Here is a 19221-nt window from a genome sequence, read left to right as displayed (position 1 = left end):
CACTGGCACCCAGAACTGCGCTGTGGAGGGAGGAATCCTGCCAGCACTGCCCAGAAAGCAACGAATTTAAAACAGCCTGACACTGGGACGCGCTCATCAAAATGGCGCCGAGCGGGTGAACAGCCTCATCGGCTCCGTCGCAGCGCAGTGGCAGTACCCTCACTGCAACGGCTCCCATCCACGGACACACGGCAACAGGGAGAAATGACGCCGCAACCCCTGAGGCGCACTAGCAAGACAGAGACCAGCCCTTCCTGACAGAAGCGAGGAGCAGCCCCGAGGCCGCGGGCGCTGCAGACAACCGGTGCCCTTTCTCCGCGGTGGCGAGTGATCGTGGCAGCTCCCTGGCTGCGGGGTGTCTGCAGTAGTGACAATAATGCCGCACCCCCGGCGGTCCGCCGGCAACGTAAAGGTACACCCTGACTGAGGTGCAGAGAAAGAGGTGGGCCTGGAGACTGAGGGCGCTGCGGGCAGCCGGCGCTCTGAGTATGAGCGGCAGGCCGCGATCGTGGCGCGACGAGGCCAGGATCCCAGACATCCATGGTCCAGATCCTTGCCCATGATTGGCACCCCTTGCTGGTTCCTGCAATGCATAAGTAGACATAGCCCATACGCGGGCCACACGCCTGAGGAGATCTGCGGAGCGGAGGGCCTCAACACACCCCGCACAGCAGTAAGGCAACCGGGGCAGGCTATGGAGGTGAGGCCGATTCTGTGAGACCCTGGCTGGAGGAGTGGGTGGGCCTGAGCTCGGCTGAGAGTGGGAGGACAGCCTGGAGCAAAGCGGGAGCCCAACGTTGCAGCGTGGAGACTGCCACCCGGGGCCCCCACGGAGCACTTGCAATCAGCGGTCCTTCTAGGAGGGGGAACCCTGCGTGCCGCTGCCGCGGGGCGCCTACAGCCAAGACTGTATTACACCGCCTGGAGCGCCTCAGGGTGAGGGGGGACACGCTGGGAGGCGCCTTCCGGACTTTGGAATATCCTCAGCCTGTCCCCTCCCCCCCCCCCCCCTCCCCACCGCACCCACCCCCACCAGGGAAGGAGGAGATGCGGGTTGCCACTTCCTGCTGCTGCAGCAACGCAATGGGCAAATGATAAAGACCCTAAACCTTCCAGACAGGGGAAAATGGACTGTTATACCAAAGTGGTCACCCCACCCCCGGAGGAACACCCACACCCCCGTACAGATATGGACACCCTGCTGCAGGCCATCCAGGCATCAAGGTCGGTGCAGGAGGAGAAAATAGAGGGGGTTGGCTCTGAAGTAACACTCCTGTGACAGGATCTCCATAACCTGTCTGCAAGGGTCACAGAGTTGGAGACAAGAATAGGGGAGTCGGAGGACCAGATCCAAGATCTCCGAAAGGGACTGGCGGAATTACAGGCCTCGAACAAAGACCTTCAATTGCGCTTCAACGATGCAGAAAACTGACTGCGACGTAACCACCTCCGCTTTGTGGGTTTTAGACAGGGCGTTGAAGGAGGGAACACCGCGGCCTTCCTGTATACCTGGCTCAAGCAGACCTTCCCCCGCTGACAAATTTTCAAGGTGCTTTGTAATTGAGCGTGCACATAGAACTCTATCGGCAAGACCCCAACCGGGCACACCGCCTAGGCCCATTATAGCAACATTCCTGAACTTTCTGAACAGAGACTTGAACTGGGAGATATTCATCATGAAATTGTGTGCATAATGATCTTCCCGGACTATAGCAGGGAGGTCCAGAAACAGTGCCGCACCTTCCACTCCGTCAAAGCCAAGCTCAGAACTCTTAAGCTACCCTACATGCTGTGATTTCCGGCGAAGTTGAAGATCATCTTTATGGGGAAAGCCCACTTCTTCCAGACACCCGAAGAGGCCTGGCACTGGCTAGAAGAACGCCCCATCACGAAACAATCAGAGGACCCCAGCCAGACAACCCAAGATCGGAACGAAACAACTCAGAGAACTGGCCCCCAGAAATCTGACAAGACCCAAAGTCATCGACGGCTACGAGTACAGGAAGCGACACCCTATGCACCAAGGGGCACAGGACGCCTGCGACGATGAATTACGTGGAGGCAGGACTCCCAGAGAACTGTAGACACACGCACACCCTGCCTCTTCGGGCGGACCGACCCAGGGTAAATATGCCGGAGTGACCGGGCGATGGGGCAGAAGAACGGTGACGTTTGTTTCAATATACACACCACCAAAACTCCAAGCACGCACACTAAACAAATTGACGGAAATCTTGCTGAAGATGCCACGCTATCTACACGTTATAGGGGGGACTTCAACGGTGTAATGCATGCTGCCATGGACCGGACGGGAGGCCATGCCCAGGCACCCCATGCCTCACTGATCACATGCCTCACTGACACTTTAGGGCTGGCGGACGTCTGGAGACACCTGCACCCGGAGGTGAGACGGTATTCTTACTACTCCGGGGCTCACAAGGTTTACTCCTGACTCGACTATGTGTTCCTACCAAAAGGTGAAATACGCGACATATACGAAGCACAATACTTTGCTTGGGGCTTATCGGATCACTCCCCACTGTACGTACAGATAGATGACAGCGAGACCGAAACATATGTTGGCGATTAAACATGTGGGATCTTCAAAATGACGCTATACTGCAAGGCTACAGAGCTGACACTACTGTTTTCTTTGCAGAAAATGTAGGGTCAGTACAATCCGAGGTTGTGCTATGGGAGACCTACGAGACTGTACTACTCTATAGAGCCCAGAAATCGCATAGCATGGGAGAGGGAAAAAGACAGAGAGGAGTTGACACGCCTAGAAGCCCAGATTTTAACCCTTGAAGACCGACATATAGTGCACACAGATCCCCAGCTCTTGAGGCAATTGAACGACACTCAACGTCCGTATAAAGATTTAGCAACCCAGGCCGCTAAAGCATAGGCCCAAGCGACCCTGCACAAACTCTACAATGTGGATGATGAATCCGGAAAGCTCATGGCGCGGCTTAGCCGCAAGGAAATAGAGGCCAGGTGGGTAGACCGTCTGTTGGACTCACAGGGAGTACCACAAGACGGGGACAAGCAGATCCTGCGAGGTTTCACATCTTACTATGCGGACTTCAATAAGGTCCGTCCCCTACGGACCCACCAAGACATAACGGCCTATTTACAGGAAGTAGATACCCCAGAACTGAACGACTCAGACAGAAAGTGACTTGACGCGGAAATCACAATTGAAGAAGTCAAAGCAGCCATAGCCCAGTTGTGCCCCGGGAGGACACCCAGCCCAAACGGTATACCGGCAGTACTCTACAAAAAATGCATAGACCTTCTTGGCCCACACCTCCGCACTCTGTTTAAAGAAGTGGCAGAAGACGGGGTCCTTCCGTTAGACTTGCATCGACCTATCCATAAGCCAGGGAAACCTAAGGATAAAGGCGATTCCTACTGCCCGATATCCATGCTTAATATGGAGGTAAAGATTCTGTCAACTATTTTGGCCACCAGACTGCGCCAAGTGATCCCGACCCCTGGTACACCAGGATCAGTCAGGTTTCATACCTGGCCGAGCGACCAGGTTGAACTCTGCCAGAGATGTGAAAATAGTGAGGGCGACTTCTACCATATCATTTGGGAATGCGCACAGATACGAGCCTATTGGGAAACGATAACAAGGGAATTAGGCAAAATACTAGGCCCCACGATACCCCTAGATCCCAAACTTATACTTCTGGATATTTCCTATGATGTTAACTTAGGCAGACCCCCCCCTTAATTTTGCTAACGCTGGTAGTGGCTAAAAGGGGCATGGCGAGGAAATTGTGGGCTGTAGATACGCCACGGCTACAAGAATGGAGGGTAGGGATGGATATGTATATGGCAGCTGAAAGGGCCACCTACAGGGCGAGGGGCTGCCCCAGAACATTTCGGAAGGTATGGGGCAAATGGAGAAGGTACTATGGTCTCGATGTAACAGGGGACAATGCCCAACCAGATCTTACTGGGCAGGCCCCCCCAGATACCACAATAGCCTGCAAAACCATGGGGACCTAGAAGAGGGAATGGGTCCAAGGACTTGTTTTCGAATCATAGCTACTGCAGGCCTGCGCTGCAAATGGAGGTGTAAGAAATATGAAAATCTATTGTTTTGTATACTGACTAATTGCACTGAAGGCTGGATGACTGTAACCAACGTTATTTTTGTTATGTTTTTTTTTTTTTAAAGGATATTTGCTTATGCTTTCCTGATGATTTTGTATGTAGTACGAAAACTGAGGCAAGCATCAAAGAGGCTCATCCTCATGGCACCCTTCTAGACAAGACAGACAACATTGTTCTCAAACCGTTTGGAGATGTCTGTACATCACCATGAAAAGATACCTCTATGTACAGACCTTCTAACACAACATAGAGGTGAGCTGCAACATCCAAGCACCCTAGAAGCCCAATCCTTGCGATTTGGCATTAGAGGTCTTAGAGTTTGGGTACTTTCAACTTCGTCAGGATTGTATGCTCATTCTTAAGTACAAGCCTCTGTGCAAGTTACCATCTGTTATTTGCTGCACTTACACAAGGCAGGCTTAACGTGTACTATATAAGGGTACACATAGTGCTGTGGCAGCCATTATGCAAAATATCAGTCAAAATTACTGATTGTTATAGCATTTATTGAAAACCTTAAGAGTAATCCCTTCTATGGCTCTACCCGTTCTTTTGTGGGACCTTAATATTGTTCTTACTCAGCTCATGGGGCCACCATTTGAGTGGTTAAAACACTCATGCAAATTGCAGTTTCTTTAATGGAATATAGCTTTCCTTATTGAAATCACTTCACTTTGTAGAGTCCGTGAGCTGCAAGCTTTGACACTCGAGTATCCACTTATTCAGGTGCACAAAGATGGACACGTCCTTACAACGTACCCTTCTTTTTTTCTGCCTAAGATTGTCTCCCTGTTCCATGTTAATCAAACCATAGGAGATGATGGACGGAACGCTGAAACTTTTCAGACACTCGCCCCCAGTCACAGATCTGGGTTGAATCCATCATCGTTCTTTAGCTCACTTTGCCACCCCAGTTCAGACCCAGCTATATGCAAATCAGTCTTGACCCTGTTCCTAATGGGAACAGTCCAGCCCAAACTGGCAAGCCAGGTCTTCCCTTGACCGGAAACAAACATCCTGGGACCGGTTTCGGGGTAACACCCCTCATCAGCCAGGCTAGTTTGAATCCAGTGGCAAAGTGAGCAAGGGACCCACATCTGGGTATACCCTGCCAACTTAGGGTGAACAAAGCAAACCCAAGGAAATGATGGACGAATCGCTGAAACTTTTCAGACACTCCACCCCCCAGCCACTGATCTGGGTTTAATCCATTATTGTTCTTTAGCTCACTTCGCCATCCCAGTTCAGACGCAGTCATATGCAAATCAGTCTTGACCATAGGCCCATCCGTTTTTTAGGTCTCGCTGAGTCAGCGCATGCGCTGCTCTGCGAGACATTTAGTTAGTGGCTTTTCAAAGTGCTACCACAATCTTTTCCTGGCCTCAAGCTTGCGTTCACGAGCGTGTGCACGAGCGCAGTCGCCATGTGGCTTTAATGGCTCATTAAGCCTTGCTCTCCCAAGCGCCTCGCTCTGCCCCTCCCCCACCACAGAGCACGTCTCTGCCATCACTTTTGCTTTCACGGCCGAGTCATAAACTGGAATTCTCTAGCTTTTTCAATGTGTTTGTTTTCTTCAAAAACGATTGCATGTTTTCCGCACGATGTTACAATTCGTGCCTGGAAATCAGCCTTGGTTGCTTAGCTGTCCTTCCAAGCTGTCTACGGTCTCTCCTGCCTCTCGTCCCCCTTTGCATCTTGAAAGAGTCCCCCGAGACCGCGGCTTTGCTGGCGATATCCCCAGGCCTCAAATGAGCAAATTTCGCATTTCCCACTGAAGCGGTTTCTTTTTTCGATAACCAACCCCCGCCCTCCTGAACGGCAGGAAATGGCCAGCTGCTCTAGCGCCATCTCGTCCCCCTGGCAGCATGTGTCCCACGGAACCCCACCCCCGTCGCCCAGAGTTTCCCAAGTCTGCGCTCTATTCATTTGAGGACAAGCAATATTGTGACAGTAGCGAGGAAGGATATTCTCTCTGGGACCAGTCCAACGAAAGGGGTCTCGGGCTCTGAGAGCACGGTACGTACTACTTGTTTACAGACTTCTCACTAGGAAGTAAATATTGCACAGTGCGCATCAGACAGCACAGTACAGAGTGGGCCACAGAGTACTCAATAGATGGCATAATATGGGGACACCTGAGTGCGCGTGCATACACCATTCATTACCCTGAGCCGCCATAGCGTCAAGGGGCGTGCATGTCAAACATTTTTTTGCCAATGCTGTACAGTCTCGTTAAACAAAATTGCCAAGGCCAAGAAGTCGAAATGGTGAGAACAGTTGACTTTACCAATGCTTGTTTGTATTAGAAACCTGACAGCAGCGTGAAGAACAGCTCTTAGAGGGGTCAAGTGTGTTTTCTAGGAGGCCTTTGAGGAGAGCTTAATTACACTCTAATCAAGAAATCAACGTAGCCTGAACTGCTAGTTTTAGATCATGTGCAGAGGGTGACATTTTTAAGCTTTTGAATCTTGAAATATTGCAGACTTGGCCTTTAGCTTGATTGTGTCCCTCGGTGCATAAGCTGGCAGTAGAAAGACACCCACGGATTCACAATGGTAGCTATTTTGGGTGTATCACTAGCATTTGTAATGGTTTTGAACCAATATTGTTTAATTGTTCTGTCATATTATAGGGGAAGGAGAAGAAATGTAGGGCCTGATGTACTATTCCCATTTGCAAACTTGATGTACTAGCTGGTTTGCGAAGGGGGATGCAATTTGTGATGGGACCTGTGTACTAATAGTCTGCATTGCACATTGTCCATTCACAGTGTTTTAAAATGACCTGCCTGATGAATATGGAAATGTTTACAGCAGGCTTAGAGCCCACTGTAATATTTGCCATGCTGCGAACATGTCGCCTGCAGGCTATACAGGGATCTCTGCCACAAATCCAGGGCTCCACTGTCATATCTTGTTACTGTTTGAATCGGACACCTGCAGGTTTTACACATGTTCTACAGAAGGCCATTTACCCTCCAAGAAGTTTTAAGATGATTAAAACATTTTACCGGAGTTTCCACTCAGATCTCTGCAGCAAGTGCTTTAACCAAATGAGTTTTCTTGCCAGAGTCATGCTCCAAGAGTTGCGGTTTACACATACACCTCAGCAGCCGGTGCCTTGTCTTCCTAAAACATGTTACCATTGGTACATAACTGTCAGACTGAGGTAACAAGTGGTTTGCAGAAAAAACAAACACTGGCAAAGTCCGTAGGTCTGGCTTGGCGAGCATGCAATGCATTTATATTTATTTGCTATATATTTACTTCAAACATGTAGTATGCATAAAATTGGCTGACACATAAAAATCAATGAAGTGACCCAACAGTCCCGTCACACCAGACCTGGCCTTCTTTGAGGTGGCTGTGCACATCTGATCAGGCACAATTCTATCACTCAGGGTTCAGGACAGCCAATGGATTAAGTTGTCTGAGCCATTGCCCCATGTTGTACACTTTGGTGTGTGGAAGCAAAACATGAATGACAGCTGAATAGGCCAATGATTGAAGACCGATTATCCAAAGCCCATGTGCGTATGTGTTTTCATTATGAATTTTTCTAAAAACAGAAGGCTGACGAGACCGCTAAAACAGCCCATAGGGCACACTTGAAAATTTCTTGTTTGCACTGATATATGTTAAAAAAGGGTTCAACAGAGGGGTACTTCTCTTCCAGGATTTTTCTTTAATCAGAAATAGCAATACTATATGTTGGGTGCGATATATAAACAAGCATTGGCATTGCCAATAGTTCTCGCTTTTGGGACCTTATAAGTATTTAGTTATGCAGCACAATATCCTTGGTGCAACAACATCAACTGTTGCATGGTTAAACGCTTATAAGGTCCCAAAGGCGAGACCTATTGGCTATGCCAATGCTTGTTTTTCTTCCAACCTCAAACGGTTGCTTAAAGGACTTTACACAAACTTGTCATGAGCGAGCCCTCGTGTGTTACATTGATAGAACCAGTGCTTTTAGAAAGAACAAACAATTGTAAAAACTCTTATCAAGCCAACCCAATTTCCAAGTCTGGCATTCCTAGATGGATAGTTAGGTGTGTCCATTTGCTATCCAAAGCAACACATACTGTGCCCAGGGTACTTTCCACTCACAAAAAAAAAGACACTGTGGCTTTCCCGACGTTCACACTTTACCAAGCACTATTGTGCAGACATTTATTCTGCCAAGAAGCACAAGTCGAACAAACTGTTCTTAAATCTTTATTTCAAACGTCTTTCGCAAAAGCTCGCAAGCCACCACTTTTAGAAAGGCCCTGTGTTTCAGTCTGCGCAAAGCATGTGATCTAAAGCCGCACACGCTACAAACTGAATACGAACTTAACTGTAAAAATCTGTTTTCAGCTTGTAGTGCTGTAGATTCACAAGCTCCTTTCCAGGTGATAGTTCCCAAAATGACATTTTAAACATGCATTAGTTATTGAGAACATACATTTTACAGCATCTGCAGTGTACATAGACTGGTCTGCTTTGCATCACTACACTTACAATCGTCCATATGGGAAAACACAATCTAAAGTGATGTCTATGTCCTGGTGTGTTGTGGGTTTCATGGGAGGAATAGAAGTCCCCTCGAAACCAAAATCTTTAGAAGAAAAGCAACTTGTAACTTCTGCCACCAGTACTAGACGGCAGAAGTGTGCAAAGCATGTGAATGTACAGTACTGCAAACCTATTGTTTCAGGTTAGTGACGTTTTCCTCACATGCATCCACATTCCCCCGGACTCACGGTCCACATTGCTTATCTCACATTTGCCACCCATCCCCACTCTGTTGCTCTGATGCGAAGTTTACAACATGCATACAATGAAAATGCCCATGGAAACAGACCAAGATCAGCAGGTTTAATTAAAATATGGACTCATTCTCCCCCTCTGTAGAACATGCTAGAGAGGCTAGTCTTTGTTGTCCTACCGCAAGATAAATTTTAATGTCAATATTTGCACTCCCCATTCTCAACGATTGTCTTCATATGACCATGTACATATCCCGTCAACGTGTCCTGAACCAACTAGAGTTGAATGCTGTGTTCTCTTGCTGGCTATGCATGTGTGTTAGAATTGCATATCATGTGTTTAATCGTTCCAAGTAAACTTAAAGTTGTTAAAAATGTAGCCCGTAATCCAAGAAACTGACATGACTCTCTACTTTTCACTATTTCTACAATATTTAGGAGAAATGTCTTTTTATTACCGCTCTCCCAGTCCAACCGCTCAAGTATTCCTTAATCCACCTCTGTTGGCAGTAGTTGACTCTTCCCTTGTTCTCTTTGTATGTTACAGGACAGCTGGCTTGCTCATCAAGATGACTTCAACCAGATTTTGGCCCAGCTGAATAATTGCCACGGACAGAATGAAGCTGGTACGGTACTCAACCTCCCGGGCTACATACGTATAACCATGAAAGAAAAGCCTCATTCAGTTTAGTTCTAGCAATACTTTGTTATTCAGCTGATTGTTGGGCTTCCTCATTCTAAATTCACTGATTTGGACCCGCTTGTGCTGGATGGTAGAGGACTAGTGCTGAAGCCTCCATTGGCAGTGGTGATATTTGCATGGTGGTAGATAAAAGGAATGTGAAGAATTTGGACATCAGACATTAGCCAGGTGATCAGTGGTCTGTGCTCTTTGATGGTGCTATGGGTGTTGAGGGTTCGATGGAGGAAGTTGAGCATAATGCATAGGTTTGATTATTTGTCTGCAAACACAATTTAAAAGTGGGCCACTGAGAGTGTCACGGAGCAGGAATGCTGCCTTTTTCTGGTGCTGAGTCCTGGGCCAAAAGCAAGAGCTATGCATCGAGGGAGACTATCCGAGAAGGTTACCAAGTTAAAACTGGCCAGCGCTAGTGAAGTGATGTTATTTATAAGTCCTATGTTTCTAGCGTCTCTCGATGCTGAAGAAGCCTCTAGTGTTGAAGGTGGCCACAGGGATCAGGATGCTGTTTCTGTTGTGTTTGAAGCTTTCATGCCCTGCCACAGGGCAGACATTTGGGCCATGTCAGCCAGAGGACCAATCAGAAGAATCAATAGCTGCCACAATTTATGTAATTGCAATTGAGAAATGCACTGCTATGGAAGTCTGACATGCTTAATTCCAGTAATCCAGGCAAACCAAGCCTACCACTACACTCTGCACCCTAGATACTTGAGGACAATGTCAATATTTACAGTAACTGCTCCACTCACAAATTGGCTAGGATCGTCCATCTTTGCTACTATAAACAAAACTGTGCGGCTTTTTTTTACTGGAGGAACCACCAAGCTTTACAAAGAAGTTCAAATAAATGTGTGACACACTGGGAGACGCATTCTACCACGTGATTGGAGGCAGAGTACTGTACGAGTTCATTGTGTTTGTTCTAATTGTGTAGGTATCCCGGAGTCCAGGTATGGTTTAAAATGACTACTGGGGATGTTGTTCCTCTCATGAAATACCAGTATTTGTAAATGAAATACCAGTATTTGTAAAGCGCAAGCTATTGCCCAGAGTCACATGGTGCTGGGCTAACCTGCCACCGGCATCGGGGATCGAACCGTGAACCCCGTGGTCCGGGGTCAAGCACCCTGGCCGCTGCGCCACACCTCTTCCACTCATCTCTGGTTTCTTTTGCAGCCTGTACCGAGGCTTCTCTTTTGCTTTCATCCACTCTAGTTTTATTTCTAACTTCTCGATGCAAAAATGAAACTGCCTTTCCTCGAGCCAAAAGGCATTTCACCTTGAAACTGCCCAATCGTTGCCCAATGCAAGCTTCAAAGACACAGTATGCAAGCTCCTCAGCGATCATTGACTTCTTTGACTATGAGGAGGCCGAGCTCGAGAGTTTGTGTTGTCTGAAATGACAATTTTGGCTATGTATCACACTTTTAATAAACTGTTGAAACCTGTGTGTGTTTGTAAATAATCTAAAGCTAAAGCATCACAATTGAATGTGTGGAGACCCTTCTAGATTGAATGAACGTTCAGGTTTATCAGTTCAATACTGATCTTTGAGTGCCAGCACCTGAGCTGCAGTCCTTTTGTGGTGGGTGTTGGGAAATGAATGCTTTAAAAGTTGTTTGATTTTAAAAAAAATATTTAAAACATGTTTTGTTATTTTATGACTTGGAAAAAATGGTTTTAAAAGCGAATCTCTTGACGCATCTTTGTGGGTGGAACTGCATACTCACTGCATAATCATTTACCCACCACTTCCTGACTTTGTAGTGGTAATTTCTGCATTCACAAACAGAGAAAAGATTTCATCAACAGCAACGAATACAAAGCTGGAATATGTTTTCTAACCTTTATCATTTGTGTTCCCGGTTTCAAGATCTACCAGCCACAGAGGAGAAGAAATGTTTCAGCCTTGAAGAGAAATCCAAGACCTCAAAAAAAAGAGTGCATTATATGAAGTTTGCTAAAGGTAAGAAGCCATCTTTTAATCTTGTCTAGCAGCAGTACTTGCTAGCTGCATGGAAGGCAGGATGTGCCATATAAGTTTCTCATTGTAGCCCCAATGAAGTCTGCTGCTGTCACATCTGCAGCAAAGATAAAACACGTGTTTGCAGAGAATTGAAAGACGCTTTTGAGAGGAATAAAGGCTGTTGGTGAAAACACCATGGAATTCAACGTTGATTTATTTTGGGGTGCTTGGACTTTTTTCTTTTATGACTTGGCCTTGATCCAACAGAAAATTAAATGGTGGCTCTTCTCCTTTCTTGAGTACCTATCACTGGATGTTGTGTTGATTGGGACATATGGATATGTGTCGATATTTAAGTGTGTGCGTTCTTCCTCCCCAGCCACCTATCTCGGTTTTGAGCGGTTTCATTGGGGTGTTTTCTTGTACATACCTTGTCTGTTGAATCATGTTATTACAAATGCTCCACTTGCTTTTGGCCAGTCCTCCCTTGTGTACTGTATCTAACTAAATTACGGAGTGTAGTCCATAGAGCCTGGAAAAATGTGTCTTTATAGTGGCAAATGTATACTCTTCACCTTAAAATGTGAATCATGTGAAGTATTCAAGTGGGTAATCCCATTAAGGTGAATAGAAAATTGTCCACACTGGTAGTGTGTAGAATTATGTCAAGGCCAAAATACTATTGGGCTGTGTCACAACGATTGTATGATGACATCAGTTATGTAATTTAACATGTCATGAGTGGTGTAAATGTAAGGTCATAAGTAGTACATGGTGGCGGCAGAAGTTATAGTTACCTCAGTAAACTGTAACTGGTAAATTTCAGTTTGATTTTTAAACAATAGTTTCTACATTAATACAAAGCCTAACTATGTTACTTTAGCCATTTTTAGGGTTTTCTAGGCTACCCCTACCCAGCCCCCTTACGGCTTCATTTTTTTTTTTTTACTTCAAGATAGAGGGACCAAGTCCCCAAGTCCTGTGGTGGTGACTATAACATTTCTGCTGATGTTGCAGCCAGCCAATCAAGTACCAAAGTGGCCCACAGAAAAAAAAGACCTCTCTTTCAGATTGCGCTTTTAAAGAAAATGTTTTATCTCATACTGGGAGTACAGCGCTAGAGAATTACACAAAATCACAAAAAGCGTACGTTCTGAGTAAAGATCGAGCTTTCTGCCAAATTTGGTGTAATTCCAGGAAGAAGCTGAGGTGGATGAACTTCTTGTTGGAATGTTTTGTAAAGATTCATCGAACGCCGCCAATGTTATCAGCAAAACAAAAAACACTCCTATGCCACCACTGTGTAAAAATAAAAATATCTATCTATCCATCCATCCATCCACGAACAGGAAAGAAGTGACAGCCCAGGTTTGATGCTGCACTTGGAGGGACTGTTTTTTTATAACCAACCTTTTATTGATTTTAAAGGACAATCCAGTAACACTACACAGCTGTTTGCCTACAACCATAGAGGCCGGCAGCAAAAATCTCGGATTTCAAAAAGGCACATACTTTAAAACAACAAAGACCTTCTATAACCCATATAGCAAGCCCAGATATGCTTGCTGACTGACAGATTTTCCCGCCCTATGGACATTGTGCCCTGTATAATCCAGACGCCTTGCAGACAAGTTTTAACAGTTGTAACATAGCCAAGTGAGCTATTGAATAATTTAGATCGCAAGTCATACCCTCTAGGAACAAAAGTCTGTTTATCTTATATGGCTCCACAATGATACCCTTATTTCTATGCATTTCTCACTGTAACTTAGCTGCAACGGAGTTTATACAATCATAAGAGAAGTAAAGTCATATCCGGCATTGCATCCCAGCCATCGGCATCTGCCCAAGCAGACGGCATTTAAATGACCCATCTACTGTTCCTCTTTCATGCTCTTCAGAAAATATGTCTTTTCCTGCGTTACATTATCAAGGGTTGTGTTCCATGTAAGTTCATTAGCATTTATAGGTGACACACAATGCGTTGCTTGCCACAACAACCAGTAGGCAATTTATAACAATATTGAGGCGGGCAGATGAGCACTTCCGCTCTGCGTCGCTGCGACGTTGTTATATCCATCCACTACGTATTCTGAATCGAGGGTTGACAAAAAAGGAAACCAACCAATAGGGAGGGGATCGGGGTGAGAGAAGAGGGGGAAATAATGGGGTAGGGTAAACAGGCTTGGCGGTGGGAAAGGATTGCAGATCGCCACTACCGCTATCTAGCCCCCCTTCATTACCAAAGAGTATCTCTCTGAGGAAACCCGTATTCTCTCTTGGCAGCATGCGCGGTACGGCAAGGGGTAGCGGCCATGATTTAAGGAGGGACTGTTTTAACATCTATCGGAGATGGGCGTAAGGTACTGTGACCCCCATGTAATTCCCATCATGGAAGGATTTTAACATTCTCAGCATGTGGGCCAGATATAAAAATCGTTGGGGAAATCACGGGACATGGATGGCATGGAAGCCGTAGAAACATTTGATTCAAACATTTGCAGACCTCCCATTGGCTAGGAACACCCCAATGGTAGTGGTGATTACCACTAAACAGACTGTGTTTTATTAAAGCATTTCCAGTATATATATATATATATATATATATCAAACTTCGTCGGCTTGCGCAAACTTCTCAGATCAACGAAGCACAGACCACAAAGTAATACAGCAAAATACTTTTCTTTATTCCCAAACGACCTCTACAGCCATGTCGCGTTTCAACCCGGAAGGGCCTTGATCACATGACACTCTGTCAGGTGGGTAGTTTTTTTTTGTACATTTTTTTCTCTCTCGTATTTTTTTCTTAATTTTGTTTGAACAATGCTTTAACCAGTGCTTAAAGTGACAGTGCATAAATAGATAACCGTTAATACAGGTAAATCAATTTGTTTCTGAATAAATATTTAAAACCATCCAATTTCAACTAGGAACCTGAATAAATATTCACAAAATGTCAATTGTAACCTGTTTAAAAACCCTTATGTTGAACAGACTTATATTTGAGAGCAGCATTGAAATAATGATAAATATCATTTAAAATAGCATCCTTATTTTATAATGCCTTATACTTAGTAAAATCCCCAAGTAAAAATATTCTAAAAGTGATACTAATAAAAAAACTATAAAAACCTATGGACCCACCCTGTGTGCAAGAATGATACACTAATAAATTAAGATAGCGGTTTGGTGGCAGACATATCCGGTAAATGTGTAACATACAATTGCTGTTCGTCATTGTCTATGTAGAATGCTTGTAGTCCTCTAAACATAGTTATCTGATAATATAATATTTCAAAATCAGAGGCCTATTATAGGCATGTATAGAGTTCTTCGGTAGAGTTCAAGCCTTTAGGATGCTTGGTGTCTAAGTTCAAAATATACTTAGTTTCCATAAGTCTTAATGCTCTTTGCCTATCACCTCCTCTCTTGTTCAAAGGAATTGAATCAATTAGGAAATAAGTTAGGCCTGTAGGATCAGCATTATGTACCTCATTAAAATGTCTGGCTACTGGATACGTTTGGTCTTTGTTTTTGATGGCACGGATGTGTTGGAGTACCCTCTTGCACCCTTGTAAGATGGTACTGCCCACATATCTGAGCTTACAGGTGCACTCCAACACGTATACCACATGGTCCGATTTGCAGTTAAGGAACTTGGTGATAGATTTTTCATCATTGTTGAAAGGGGTTTTGTAAGATGTGTGATTTATACCATGTTTACATGCTTTACACACCTTACATTTAAAAAAACATTTTCTTTGTGCTAGCCATGTGTTATTGCTTTGGCTAGATGGATCATTTTGGACTAGAATGTCCTTCATAGACATAGCCCTGCTGTATGTAATTGCTGTTTTTTTTTTTGCCATAGTTTGACCGATCATAGGGTCACTTAAAACCAGCGGCCAATTTTTTATAATCAATTTTTTGATTTCTTTTTCTTGTTTGCTGAATTGTAAAATAAATCTGAACGTATCTTCCTGATTGTTTACCCTGTTGTTGGAGTGCAAGTTTGTGTTAAGTAAAGTTTCCCTGGGCTTGGTTCTACTTTTTAAGGATTGCAGTTTCCAGACAATTAGTAGTGTAACCCCTTTCATGAAATCTTTTTTTGCTATTTTCTTGTTCAATGATGAGGTCCTTATCACTACTACAAATACGTCTCAGTCTAAGCATCTCTCCATATGGTATACTGTTGATGAGATGCCTGGGATGTGAGCTGCCCGCATGTAGTGTAGTGTTGCCTGCCGTCGGCTTTCTATGTAACCTGGTCTCTATTTTGCCATCCTCTACAAAAACTTCAACATCTAAAAAGTTTACACATGTCTTGCTGATGGATGCTGTGAACTCAAGGTTCAGAGAATTGTTGTTTAGCTGACTTAGAAACTGTTCTGCTTCTGTATTTGACCCTTCCCAGATTATAAAAAGGTCATCTATGTATCTCCACCAAGCTTTAATGTTTTTGATTACATACATAGTGTAGTCATTGGGTAGGACCAGCTCATCCCACCAGCCCATGTGGAGACAAGCATAACTGGGGGAAAAGCTGGCCCCCATTGCTACTCCTCGCAATTGTTGATAGAGGGTGTTTTGGAACAGGAAATAGTTGTTGTTTAAACAAAATTCTGCCATATTTAAAATCATAGCACTGGGTTGGCGTATTGTGGTCCTCTTTTGGCCAAATAAAATTCCAGAGCCTTTAGTCCATCTCTATGATTGATTGACGTGTATAGAGATGTCACATCTAGTGTCCTCAATAAATAATCATCTTGCCATGGATAATTCAAAAGTTTAGCCAAAAAATCTCTAGTATCTCTAATATACGAAGATAAGCTCTGAACATGTTCCTGCAGAAAGTAATCTACGTATCTCGAAGCATTTTCTAATAAACTATTGAGAGCTGAGATAATGGGTCTGCCAGGTGGTTGTTGTGCATTTTTGTGGATCTTTGGGATAAAGTATAAAATCGGGACAACTTATACATATTCACAGGATTCATCTGCTTTAAGTCCGTTTCTAATTTCTAACAACCATCTGCCTTTAATTTTAAGGTCACAACTTGAGTGGTTCCAAGCGCAAATCTAGGTCACAAAAACACAGTTTGCAAAGTATAGTTGTGTGAACCCAAGCTCAGAGGCCCAAGACCAGTTCAGGGTACTCACACACTTGAAGGTTCTTGTGTGCTTGGCTGTTTTGACTTAACACTCTAGATATTCGCTAAAATATTATGGCCACCATAATTAGTCATAACACAGTCCATTTGGTGTAGTGTTTTACCTCTACTTGGGTTTGCAAGGCATTGCTGTGCTTAGTTGGGATTCATGAAAGAATGCATGTCGACTTGGGGATTCTTCTGTACTAGTATCAATTCAATTCAAAACCACTTTATTCGATTATTTAAAATCATAAAAGTATACAGTACATGATTAAACAGTTTAAAAACGTTCCAACAGTTTCATAATTAAAAAATAAATTATCTCGGTGGATCAGAATTATAAAAGCTAATTAATTTCCTCTAATTATGTCTGTCTTTTCCTTCTTGACCTAATGGCTGCAACAAGAAAACTGGCAACACCAAACATAGTCGCAGGGGATTCCATTAATTGTAAAAACAGCAATGCGGGTTTAACTTGTACAAAAGCTTTCCCCCTCAAGATAGGAAAGATAAACCTTTTCCTAGCTTCCAGATACAAAGGACAGAAAAACATAAAATGCATGGTATCTTGGAGAGAAAAATCATCACATTTACAAGGGGCCACATCTTCTGGCCTACACCAACCCTGAGGGACACTTAATACTAAATGGATCTGGTTGAAACGGAATTTAGTCAATAGCCATTTATGATAAAAGTTCGTAACTATTGACAAATATGGGTGCATAGCTATAGATAAATTAAGCAAGAGGTGAGCCCTTACTGTAGGTTTACATAACTCTTGAGATTCTCGCTCAACCTCGCAGTGCTTAATATAATAAGTTTTAACCCACATTAAATCGGCTTTACATAGGCCTTCGGGATTGGTGAAAAGCTCTGGGCGTCCAATTTTCTTCGATATCAGTTTAATATAGGACAGCCACTGAATTTCCTTCATATTATCTAATTTAATACAATCTTTCAGGATACTATGATTCAACGTAAGATCCGGATTCAACCAGATTCTGATCCATAACAGAATTGGAGCAATTTTTATAATGTCAGAAATATATCCTGCCCCCAATTCAAGATGGACCGAATGTGTCGCAGTAGATTGGGGAAGGCCAAGAAGAGCACGTAAGAATTTATTCTCTTCTATTTGTATGGGATCAGTTTTAATTAACCCCCAAATTGCGGCCCCATACCTGGCTATTGAGACAGTTTTAGCTTGGTATATATTTAGAATAGCCTCACAGGGTTTCCCTCCCAACCTTTTCGCGAAACCCAATATTGCAGCCGCAGAACTACGCACCGCATTCGCCTTGATAGATAATTGAGGAGCCCAGGGACCTTTGTCGTCAAAAACGACTCCTAGGTAGGTGAACACTTTCACTCTAGTGATAACTTCTCCATTACAGTAAAAGGTTTTAGGGAGGTTCTTTCCCTTACCCAATGCCATAACGTGGGATTTACCATTGTTAACCACAAGGTCCAAAGATTTCATAAAATCCCCAAAAGAATTCAATAATCTTTGTAGCCCGAGCGGAGTCCGGGCCAATAAAACTGTATCATCCGCATAAAGAAGTACGGGTATAGGAGTACCAGCTACCCGTGGGATGTCAAGAGATGCAGTTAACAGATTGTCTTCAAGGGAATTTATGTACAATGTAAATAACATAGGGGCAAGAATACAACCCTGACGTACCCCTCTGCCAGATTTAAAACTAGCAGTACATTTCCCCTCCTGAGTCATCCTTATTGAGGCTTTCAAGTCTTTATGTAGTTCTGCCAAGAAGTACACAAGGGGCCGATCCAAACCCAATTCCAGGAGCATAGACCATAGCTTAGACCTGTTAACCAGGTCAAAAGCCGTGGACAGGTCCATAAATCCTAGAAAAATCGAGCCCCCTGAAGCTTTTGTGTGTTTTACGACAATTAAGTGTAAATTAAGACATTGATCCTCTGTTCCCCGCCCTGCTCTAAAACCATACTGGGCATTGGAGATTACTCCTTTCTCTGTAGCCCAGTTTGATATCCTAGCCAAAATAACCTTTCCTAGGATTTTAAACGAAGAGTCCAGCAGGGATATGGGCCTATAGCATCTAGGGTCTCCCCTTTGGCCCTTTTTAAACACAGGGATTATAATCGATTGGGACCACGACTTCGGGAGAGCTGTTACGGCCGCAGAGTTAAAAACATTTAACAATATTTTAGCCCAGTACTTAGGGTCAGCCTTCAACATATCGGAAGGCACCCCGTCTGGGCCTGGCGCCTTGCGCCCGGCCGTACCCTCGATAGCTTTCTCAACCTCTTCGATAGTAAAGCTAATAAAGGGGAGGGGGGGACTAGAAATTGGTAACACAAAGGGTTCCAGCTCAAGGTTACTCCCATAGATTTTTTCGAAGTGACCTAACCAATCCTCCTCAGAGATATTCAGTTCAAGCACAGAGTTCTGGGAGCCAGATAACAAAGGGGAATTAATAATTTCCCAAAATTTAGAGCTGTCTTTCAAGATTGCATTATCCATTAAGGCTACCCATGCA

General features: G+C 44.3%; 1 protein-coding gene across 1 annotated transcript in view; it reads left to right on the top strand.

Moving 5' to 3' along the window:
- The window catches only part of PINX1 (PIN2 (TERF1) interacting telomerase inhibitor 1), a 547240-nt gene that overhangs the window by 160644 nt on the left and 367375 nt on the right, over positions 1 to 19221 (top strand). Inside the window, exons 4-5 of the mRNA XM_085610422.1 lie at positions 9429 to 9507; positions 11458 to 11550. Coding sequence (XP_085466548.1) covers positions 9429 to 9507; positions 11458 to 11550 — 172 coding nt within the window. The remainder of the gene's footprint in view (positions 1 to 9428; positions 9508 to 11457; positions 11551 to 19221) is intronic.

This window comes from Triturus cristatus, chromosome 6 (genome assembly GCF_964204655.1).
Source record: "Triturus cristatus chromosome 6, aTriCri1.1, whole genome shotgun sequence".
Taxonomy (NCBI): Eukaryota; Metazoa; Chordata; class Amphibia; order Caudata; family Salamandridae; genus Triturus; species Triturus cristatus.
This window is presented reverse-complemented; position numbering and strand designations above follow the sequence as displayed.